Here is an 11983-nt window from a genome sequence, read left to right on the forward strand (position 1 = left end):
GTACACCACTTTAAATATGGCAAATGATGAATAAGAAAAAAAAGGGGGCATGATACATGTATGATTGACATAAAGGACCGAGCACTATTTCTTCTTCAACATCGATCTCCCTTTTACTCATTTGCAAGTCGGAACTCTTTTCAGCTTATAATTAAGTAAAAAAATTAGCTAATTATGTTCATGGTTCCCATATACTATTTGAAGAGCAAAGAGAGCAGTCCTTTATATTATTATTATTCTTTTCTTTAAAAAAAAAAAAAGTCAATATTCTCCTAAGAGATCATCTATCTTTTCTCTTGCCAAAGGACAACAACAAAAAAAATCTTCTTTCTCTCTTTAAGGTTTTCTTTTACTTCCAAGAATAACTTTTCATTATTTTCAACAAAACAAATACAAGTAAAACCCCACTCCTCCAATTCCAAAGCTATCTTTCTCTCCACAAATGTGAAAATGCTAAAAGAAGGGGTTAAGTGTAAACCAAAGTCATGGTATTTATTAGATGCTTCAAAGAACAGCAACCACAAAAGGTTAACTATACATTTAGAAAAACACAAAAAAGTCCCATAAAAAAAAATAATAAAAAAAATTAAAAATTAAAAAAAAAAAAGTGTGAGTAGGGCAAGATGGAAACCCAATTGAGAGGCCCAAAAGTAAACCAAAGTGACATTATTACAGTAAACAAAAGGGGCATGAAGATCATAAGAAGCACGAAGACATTTTCCACTTAACAACATATTTTACTCAAAACACAATAATTGCAGCCTTTGACGTTTCTCTCTTTCTCCCTTAAAACCCTCTTCAACACCCACACGCAAACTCCTTTGACCCCAACAAAAGAAAATAATAATAATAATAATAAAGTGAGAGAGAGAAAGAGAGATAGAAAGAGAAAGGAATCGGAGAAAATAAAAATATCATAGCCGCAATTTGGCTTACGAAATCCAACTTTTCTTTCCTTGCATACTATTATACAAGTGGGTTGAGTGCAATTGCTTGTGGGAATCTCATCCTATTGATTCTTTTATTTTATTTATTTCCAATTTAGTCCTTGGAATTTTTAATAATTATTGTGGAAAAAATGAGTTTCCCTTCTCCCTACGGAATCAGGCTTCTCCAATTGTCAATGTTTGAGGCTCCAGCTTAACTAAAAATCTCAACCGTCCCACGTTACTCCCACTTCAATTTTCGTATTTCCACAACCATCCTTGATTTTCATGCACTACTCCAAAATTGCCATTGGTTTCTTAATAGTTAATTCAATTCTAGACTTCTTTTTTATTTTATATATATATATATATAATTGAATAATAAATATCTTAATGTATTTTTAAAAACAAAATATTGGGTGCATGAGAGTGCGTCTATGACATGGGATCCAATAACTCAAAAATTCTTTATTTTAATAAATTGAGTGCTCGATGGTTTTAATCAATTTTGTACTACCTTTTCAACTAAATCATTGGAAGGTTCAATGACTAAAATGACCTAATTTGAGTATTTTATTTTCTTGCATGAAACAGTGATATTAGTGTGCTTTGCAGTGGTAATTAATGTGATAATGTCTATGTAGTTGTCCTGTCCTTCTGTGAGTCTATATTTTGAAGTTTAAACCACTAGTGAAATGGAGGAAAGAGAAAAAAAAAAAAATATATATATATATATATACACGAGTGTGAAAGAACAATATTCATTGGACACAAAAAATCCTCCACTCTAATTTTATATTTTGATACGGCATACTGTGTACAGTAGTGTGCTATCATTATAGAATACTCTTCAAATGATAGCTATTGTAATGTACTAATTTTTTTTTTTTTAAACAATAATACTTATTAGAAACACATACGAAAATAGTAATAATAATGTTTTAAATCAGGTTTATAATACATTACATAATTAGAGTACAACTACAAAATGACCTAACCTTTGTAGTTGTAGACTGGTTTATAAATAGCGAACACTAAACACACACAATCAATGTAAGAGAAATTCATTTTTTTTTTTTAGTAAACAGTAATACTTACTAGAAACACACACAAAAATAATAATAATAGTGTTTTAAACCAGATTTATAGTACATTATATAACCAGAATACAACTATAAAAGGGTCTAATCTCAACTACCGGGTTTGTAATGTACCATATTTGATTAGTAATAATGATTCAACCAATTATTCAAATCATTGGAGGCCCGTCATGATATACACTTTCTATATTTGAACTATGAAGAATGCTTGAATAACTCAAAATTAAGGAATTCCTGGACTTTCAAACAAAACGAAAAGCTATTAGAAAGTTCAAAGTAATTAACAAAACTTTTTTTTAAGGTGAACTACAACAAGTACTCATCAATTCATTATCGATAGTGTAATATGAAAATTACATGATCTCTAACTAAATGCATTTTAAAATTAAGCAATTAACTCTTTTAAAAGAAACAAATCCTTTTTCGACCATGAACATTTAAAAACTCACCGAGCAATCATGAATCTTCCTTCTTCAGCACTCAAGATTTCCTAGTGTCATGCTTTTAAAAGAATTTATTAAAATTTTGAACCCAACAGGGTGTGTGTCTATATATATATATATATATATAATTTGGGTTTTAGGACCCAGTTGTCATAATCTAATGCTACCTCATGTAGTACTCATTGATGTGAACACACGTAATTCTGAGATCCACAGACTCTTTTATTCTAATTTGTTGCATACGAACTCCTAATTCATGACTCCAAGATCCACTCTCAAGATTTTTCTAGTAAATGTTGTAAACTAGTTGCAACAACTTCACTTGATCAGCAAATCTTTAGTATGCACGTAGGTCTCTGATTAATACTTCAAGATGACTTAGAAAATTCTAGATCTGTGTACAAAACACTACTCTCTTGTATATGAAAAAACATGCTCTAGGGTTTGTGTGTGTGTGTGTGTGTGTGTGTGTGTCTGTACACTATATATATATATATATATATATAGTGTACTTGAGCTATACAAAACCTTAAATCCAACAGCTGAGAAGAACTACTCAAAAACCAATCTGCACAAATCTCGATCAGTCGAGATATGCATTTCAACTAGTTGAGTCAAGTGACTCTCAACCAGTGGAGCTGTAGTCGAGAACCTGTGCAATAGTAGTTCTATTTGTCTTGAGTCTTTCTTTGTTTGAATCTTGATTTGTCTTGAACAAATATTTAAACAATACCAATTAACAAGACAAACTAAGTTCTAACTGTTACAATTGTTTATGATTCAACCCGTCGAGCTGCAGTCGACAACCTGTACAGTAGTAATTCTATTTCTGCATTCTTGAGTCTTTCACTGTTTGAATCTTGATTTTTCTTCAACAAATATTTAAACGATACCAATTAACAAGACAAATTAAATTTGAACTGTTATAATTGTTTATAATTAGCCAGCCTAAAAATATGGACCTAACATACATATATACACACACACACACACATATATATATATATGGTATTGTAACTCTATGGTAACTCATAATATTCTACAATCATAGTTTACATATTTATGGTATATTTAATATAATCAATGTAGGAGCTCTAACTTAAACTTAAATGTCTTAAGCAACCATTTGATAGAGGACCTCGAAAAGCTCATATATTGTAACTTTCGTGATATATATATATATAGTTCTTGCAAAGACTTTTACTTTCACATTCCTACATTTTATATTCAAACTCATCAAACAAAACAAAAAAAAAAATGTCAATAGTTTTCTTGCGGGGAACGGAACAACTTTTATATTAAGTATAAGTAACCAACTATTGAGAAATATATGGGGTAATGTACTTGTTGTTGTGCATTTAAAAATAGTTGAAAAAAAAAGGGTACCAACAATCTCTCTTGGGGTTAAGTGCCGTAAAATCTTTAATTGAAATTTGAAAGAGGTCAAGAATTTGAAGGTCCTCTAGTGTCACAATAACACTCATTGAGTTTTTTGGTACGTTTCTGGATTCTTCTATTGTTTATATATACTTTTTAAAAAACCTATAAATAAGATAAGGACTATCATTTTCTAATAATTTAATCTAATAGTATAAGCTATAAATTTTATTAATTTTGGTAAAACATCTTTTTACTTCCTACGTCCCACTTCCTAATAAAATAGAATAATTATGAGTTACCGTATATGTCTATCAATTCGTTTTCGCAAAAACATACACTAATTCTCGTTTTCTTATTAAGCACGAAAATTTATGCACACACTCAATTAGAATGATATTTGTCCTAACTCAAAAAGCTCATCCATTCGCAAAAATTGGGCATGAAAACTTAGGTTGACAATTTTGCTAAGTCAATCACCGGCACCGAGTCTTATCAAATATTGGGTTTTTGTTACAAATTTTTGAATAAAGCGTTGTAATAAGACTTACTATTGGATGCTTATTAAGATAAGTTATTATCAAACAATTTAAAATGGTGCCGTCCCCATTAGAATCCCTGTTAAACTATTTTCAAATCAGTAAAAAAAAAAAAAGGATGGTAGTAGTCTAGTAGATGCCGTGTTTCCCTTTGCATATGGAGTATAAGATTTGAAAATTAAAAGGATGCATTATGTTATTGACAAAAATTAAAGAGCACATGCATTATGGAATAAACCCTAAAATTCTATTCTTGTGATGTATTAAAGCACTCATTATGGTCAAAGAAATAAAAAAAGCACTCATTATCTGGCTCGGAAAGGTTTTTTGTTAGCTAAATTATTTAGTACTTGAGTATTGTGGTTATGAATCAAACACACACAAGAAAGCTCCGCACCCAACACTATATTACTATTCAAAATTTTATAAAAAGCTACATTGCTCGTTAACAATGTCAAGTGATGGTGTAAGGATCTTTAGTGAGCTACTAGTTCAAATACAGAACTTTAAAAGATCTTCTAGTTCCTGCAAGAAAGAGAAGTTTGATCCAAAGGCACCAGTATGGTACTGAACTAAGAGTTTCTAATGCTTAAGTCTAAGAAACTTCAAAATACTAAGAATGAATACAAAGTAGAATTAGACTCAACTTTTCTTGTACCTTTGCAAATGGGGTTGGCTATCCTTATATAGGTTATCTTCGTGACCGTTGGCCTTAGTTGTTTTGCCCTAACTCCCTTTGGCAAGATATTGTTTGCTTTGACCACACAAGCCACATGGTTTTGTTCTTCCTCACATGACACACAGCCTTGTGGGAAAATGCCTCTAACTAATTACGGTGTAAGACATTCCATTTAAAACATAGACCTCCCCCTACCTAGGCAATGAGGAACTCAGTCATGATTTGGTTCTCCCTTGCCTCACCCCACGTAAGAGGTCTTTTGGCTCTTAGATCCTCATAGTCCCACCCCCCCCCTCCCCCCCCCCCCCCCCCCCTCTCCTTAAGGGCTACACATCTCTGTGTAGAACCTATCCACCATCTTATTACATGCGTAAAGGTCTGCTCTAATACCATTCTATGGTGCCCCAACTCCCAACTAGCATTTTATCCAAAAAAAAAAATCTCCCAACTAGCAAGATATTGTTTGCTTTGGCTACATTGGCCGCATGATTTTGTGCTTTCTAACGTGACATATAACCTTGTGAGAAAAGGTCTCATATTAATTAGAGTCCAAGGCATTCCATATAAGGCGTAAGATCCCCTTGCTTAAAGCAATGTGAGACTCAATCAAGATTTGGTTCTTTCTAATTTCACCCCATTTAAGAAATCTTCTGACTTTTTGGGTCCTCACATTATTAATGCATCTTTCCATTTCTAGAGAATGGTAGGCTAATACTAATTGTAACGGTCATGGTATTGAGTAAACTCGTGAACATTGGAATGGTCACGAAGTAACTCCATGCATTAGTTGCTTTTTTGACAGTTACCTTTTCTAGCTCTATTAATTACAAGGTAGTCTGTTAAGGTGGACAACCTTTTGGGTAGAACCTTATAACAATTGTCATTCTTTACCCACCACTGAGTGTTGAAACTTTTTAAATAAAATTTCTCTCTCTCATTGTAGAAATTTTGAAAAACCAAATGTGAGTGCTCTTATAAACTATGAGGAATATATATATATATAATCCATGATTTGATTAGAAATTAAATTAAATTAAATATTTTAGATTCTTTAATTTTTAAAATATTTCTAGGCTATTTAATTACATAAAATGTTAAATTGACATGATATGATTTGATTGGACCAACTAGCAAATGTGGCATTTATCTAATTAACAAATTGGATAAAATGGTCATATGTTATGAAATGTTTTCCAAAAAAAAAAAAAATATGTTACAAAATGTTAGAGTACGAATTCTAAATATCAAAATTTTAGGGAATAAAATTAAAATTATTCTAAATTTTAAGGGTGTAATTTGACCAAAACAAAAAAGACTGTTGTGATATTCATTACGCTGCACATAATAACAAATAAATACTTTATAGAAAAAGCAAAATAAAATAAAATAAATTTGATTTAAAGAAAATATTCAATGCTAGTTACTATCAAGAAAGAAAAATAATGAAAAAAAAAAAGGCAAAAATTAACAAACTTTGATGTAGAAAGGATAGGTTTGTCTTTTCATAGGGGGAGAGATTCTTTGGACGATTTACCTAAAAACTTTCCATCTGATCCAAAACTGTGAGACAAGAAGATTGAGGAAATCTTGACATGGGGCATCATTTGAAGGTGGCTTTTTTGTCAGTTACCCTAAATCCGACGTGGGTGCCCGTCGTTTTGGGGGCAAGTAGGTCCCTAACCTTTATTCCCTCACCCACCCTCCCACGAGGCCACAATTACTTCGCAAAATGACCAAACTACCCCTCCCCCTAAATCAACCAAAAATTTGATTTTTCCCATCTCATAAAGATAAGATATGGCATTAATTTTGTTGGTAAAAAGAGATGCCAAAGGCAAAGGGCACTCTCATTTTTATGAAGAATCTCCTATGCATTGTGACATTGTCAATGTCAATGACCCCTCCATCTCACTCGCTAAATATATATATATATATATATATATAGAGAGAGAGAGAGAGAGAGAGCATCTTCTTCCATCGTTTTTACAAAAATAATTACTTATTTAAACACGCTTTTCCATGCGTGTACCCTATAATTAGATCATATTAATATTAGTAACATGACGTACAAATATGAATACAAAAAATTAAAAAGAAGGCAAACATGTAAACAACTCAAGATTATAGTTTCTATATGCTAAAGGCCTTATAGTTGAATTGACACCTCCCTATGCATAAAGTGTTTGAAAGTCTAGGAAGAAAATGGTTTGAATTGCGGGGTTAGTAGCATGTTGTAATTATCTATTAAAAAAATTATAGTTTCTATATAACAATAGAAAAATATTAATATTTAATATAAATAGTAAAAAAATTAAAACTAAAATTATTGATTTTTTTCCTCATGTTACAAATATTGATTTTGATAATTGTGTTATTGCATTTTTTTTTTTTTGAAGAGATGTAATTATTTAATAACATATATTTTGACACAACAAATAGAGGGAAAAAAAGGGGTGGAATGCAAGACTAAAATTCATTTCAATTATCTACCCTTGCTTTTATTTAAATTCAATTGAGTTTTCTAAGTTTCAAGTATATTTAATTAAAGTCTCTCTATCAATTTTTGTTCATTTTTTTTCAATAATTAATTTTTTTTAATTTAACATTTTTTTAAAAAAATAAAAAATTTAGACAATTAACTGCAACATTTGTGAAATTTGATGGAAATACCTTAATTAAATGAACATGAAATTTAAATGACTCAACTAAATAAAAGTAAAGTTAAAAGACTGAAGTGAATTTGAATCAAACTTATCAGGTAAAGCTTAGGTCCAGTGCAATGGACCCAAACCTCACCCAAACTTATCTAGGTGCAATTTGCAATTTTTTGCCAAAAAACAATTATAAAACTTATAATAGAAGCCTATTAAAATTAGAGCAAGACTTAGGTACAGTACTTAGGTAACGTTCCTTAATTTTCCTTCTTCAGATTTTTCCATATGGCATTTTTTATTATGAGATGGAAATGTATTTTTTTAGTTAAGAAACCTCATGTTAAAATCTTAAAAGAGAAAACCTAAAAAATAGCACACAAGATACTATACATAAATTTTGTTCCTTAAAATTATATTAGAGTATTTTTATATAAATTTAATAGGTTTTTTATATGTTTATAATATTTTTGTTTCATACAATTAACAAGAATTTTTTTAAAATATATATATATATATATTTGGAGTATGTATATTAATATGATACGGTATATTCTGCATTGAGACAAAAAAAGAAAAAGAAAAAAAAGGAACAAATTCCGATTTGTCTGCGTTAAATACCGATGGAATAGAGTAATACGTATCTAGGTGGTATTTAAGAAGAAACATTAGTTAATATTTTGTGGGTACTTATTGTGACCAGTCCTCCTCCTACTACTACTACCACTAGACCATATAGTACCTCTGTACCTTCGGAGGTTGCAAAGAAGGTTTTTGGTACGGTTAGTCCATTTGTCCATAGTCCATACACAACTGAACCGCAGGCATATTTATATATTCCGTACTTACCTTCTTCTACCTTTACCCATCAATGTGTTTTAGAGGTTACGTTTGTGCTTTTGCAATCCCATTCAAGCCATTTGTGACCACCAGCTGTCAGCATGACATAAGCTGACTTCACTTCTAGGAGACTGAGACCCTTCCAGGTACTTACTAAATTACCATTACACCCCATAACTTTCTCCATATTACACCTCTCATCCTTTACAAGACCAAATTGCCCCCCACTATTGTCCATAAATCTCTTCCCCCATTATTTTTAAGTGTCTGGTTACCGGAATCTTTTAATCAAGTTTTGATATAAATTTTATTAAAAAATTCAAAGAAACTTCCATAGAATCAGCTGTTTTTGTTTCTTTACCATACAAATTTTGTAAAAATATTTCCTAAATGAATGCCCTTAGACTTCTATTAACAAAATCCTATTTTTAAAGCCAAAACCTTGTTGTGCACTTGTTGCTTTTTTACTTAGTGTGTTTGTGTTAACATATTTATAAAAAATACTATTTATTTTTAAATGGGTTTTTGCTAACAAGTGTCAAACTGCACTCGAATCTAATTCATCATACTGTATTGAGAAATAGCAAAACTTAATAAAAGAAATATATACTTAACTAAAATTTGTTGGTCTTTATTAAAATATTCAATCGATTGCATTAAAAAACTCATCATTAACCAATATATTTCAACACTCATTCAATTACACTAAAAAACTCAACTTTAACCAATACATTTTACCACTCATTAATCGAATTGTTTTAAAATTGAAGCTAATCGAAAAGAAAGTGGGGTATGGTCATTACGTTGACCAAAATTCTAAGAAATTTATAATCACCAATCTCTATCTTTTTTGTTGGTATCAAATTTTAATAATAATTCATTTCCTTTCTCAAGTTTCCATCGTGTAAAGAATAGAGAAAAAAAAAAGTTTCAAAAGAGCTTGAACAGCTTCGGTCATTCCACAAAGGTCGAATGCCACAAGGCTTATATATTTTAGATGCATTCGGTTTCGTTTAAATAAAAAACTTGAACCTTTTCGTGGAGGCCCAAATGAAACTCCTATACGTTTGTTGAAAATTTAAAGTAGCGTCCGTCAAAGGAAAGTAGTTTGAGTCTTGTTTACGCCAAACGTGTCGTCGTATTCTATTCTTTCTTCTCTTTTTTCTCTCTCTCTCTCTCTCTTCCCAACCTCTCTTATACCCGTTACTATAAAAGAAACCAAACTCACAACATCTTAAAACACCCCACTCTTCCTCTCTTAACCTTTTTTTTTTCTTTGCTTTGGGGCTTTGTGCCTCTATTAATAAATTTCTCTCACCCTTTTCTTTCTTGTTCTTCTTGTTTCTTGTTGTCCTTGTTGATGACCTTCGTTACTCTTCCCATCACCCCAACAATTTTATTGGGCTATAAAAAGTCAGCTTGAGTTGCTTCAATTGTGGCTCAGTTGGGTTGAGTTAAAATATATCGAGAGATAAAATAGGCTAAAGTTTATTTTGAAGGCTATATAATAAGTTTGTTTTTTGAAGGCTGAGTTTTAGTTTTTTTTTTCAAGGGTCTTTGTTCTTTTTTTATTTTTATTTTTTGGTTTTAAGAGATGGAGAAGCTTAACTTTGTTAAGAATGGTGTGCTAAGATTGCCTCCTGGATTTCGATTCCACCCCACAGATGAAGAGCTTGTTGTTCAGTACTTGAAGCGCAAGGTGTTTTCGTGCCCTTTACCTGCCTCTATCATTCCTGAAGTTGATGTTTGCAAGTTTGATCCTTGGGATTTGCCAGGTAGATTAACATACATATACATACAGTTAGTTATTAAAGCTTTGGAACTTTTTCTTTTTTCACAATTGTAAAAAAACTACAGCTATGTAAAAATTTCATATATTTATTTAATTACACAACATATTGAGGTGGGTTCTTGGAATCTTAAGATGTAACCAAACTACAATGCCATAGGGATAGAAAATAAATTTATTGTAACATTTTGAGGAATAGTATGCTCCCATGGTACTAAAAGAAACAGCTCCTAGAGCTAAAGTGATTAACTTTAGCACCAAAAAAAAAAAAAAGAAAAAGAAAAAGAAAAAGAAGCTAAATTTTGAAGAGAAGTACTAGTTCTTATACATGGGGTTTGTGGGTTCAGGTGATTTGGAGCAAGAGCGGTACTACTTCAGCACAAGGGAAGCCAAGTATCCCAATGGGAACCGATCCAACAGAGCCACAGGTTCTGGTTACTGGAAAGCCACCGGACTTGACAAGCAAATTGTAACTTCAAGGGGCAACCAAGTTGTGGGGATGAAGAAAACTCTGGTTTTTTATAGAGGAAAACCCCCTCATGGTTCTAGGACTGATTGGATTATGCATGAGTATCGCTTTGTTACCGCTGAAAACTCACCCTCCAATGCCCCACAAAAGAAGACCTCAACCGAGGTGAGTTTTCTCACTTTTCACTTCTATTTATTCCCGTTACTCAACATTTCTTCTCTGCATGATTAATGGCATAAGGTTTGTAATTGTGTCAATAACACCAAGCTTATACAAATTGCAACAAACCCATTTCAAAAAGAACTCTTTGAATTATGCTATATAAACCACCAGCATTGGTCATGTCAATTAAGCTGAAATTGTTAGTAAATGTAACAATCTTATTTCCATGTCCTGCAGAGCTCTGTGGTTCCAATGGAGAATTGGGTTCTCTGCCGCATATTTTTGAAGAAAAGAAGCAATAAAAGCGAGGATGACAATGTACAAACCGGGAACGAAAACACTGTTGGAAAACCCAGGACTGCTAAGCCTGTTTTCTATGACTTCATGACAAAGGGGAGGACTGATTTGAATGTTGCCCCTGCTTCCTCTTCTTCAGGTTCAAGTGGAGTCACCGAGGTCTCTTCTAATGAATCAGATCACGAAGAAAGCAGTAGTTGCAATAGTTTCCCCTACTTTAGAAGAAAACCAAATAGTTTATAAATCTTCTTACTAGTTCTTTGTACCAGTAAGTAAAATTGGGGAAATCTGATTTCATATCAGTAAGTTTCTATGTCTCCTATATGTGATCATCACTTAACCGGCATCAAATTGTCTTTGGAAACATCGAGAGCAATGGATGTTAACGTCTTGGTACTTTGTAATCAAATCCCAAATCTTCAAAATTATGGTATCAATCTAAATTTGCATTTGAAACATGGTTATCTCTAAAAAACAAATCATGGTTTGGCAACGTTTAGCCCACCACCATGCAAAAGCAATCCTTTATCAAAAGTTAAAATGATTTTTAAGGGAGTACTAAAGAGAGTCAGAGAGGGGAAAAAGAAAAAGGAAAAGAAAGAGGGGAAAGAGAAGGCATGTGTGTATGTGTCTGCGATATGAACTTTATCAAAAGGAAAACCAATTTTTGGGAAGCACAAGAATAAGAACATGATCTTTGCAAATTGCAAG

General features: G+C 31.9%; 1 protein-coding gene across 1 annotated transcript; it reads left to right on the top strand.

Annotated features, from left to right (window-relative positions):
* The first annotated feature begins 9654 nt into the window (after positions 1–9654).
* Positions 9655–11728, top strand: LOC111994497 (NAC domain-containing protein 83). Its single transcript, XM_024026388.2, has 3 exons — positions 9655–10330; positions 10692–10978; positions 11213–11728. The coding sequence occupies exons 1-3, from the start codon at positions 10150–10152 to the stop codon at positions 11513–11515; spliced, it is 771 nt and encodes a 256-aa protein (XP_023882156.1). The 5' UTR covers positions 9655–10149; the 3' UTR covers positions 11516–11728.
* Positions 11729–11983: the final 255 nt, after the last annotated feature.

Source organism: Quercus suber, unplaced genomic scaffold (assembly GCF_002906115.3).
Source record: "Quercus suber isolate HL8 unplaced genomic scaffold, Cork oak 2.0 scaffold_536, whole genome shotgun sequence".
NCBI classification, from domain to species: Eukaryota; Viridiplantae; Streptophyta; class Magnoliopsida; order Fagales; family Fagaceae; genus Quercus; species Quercus suber.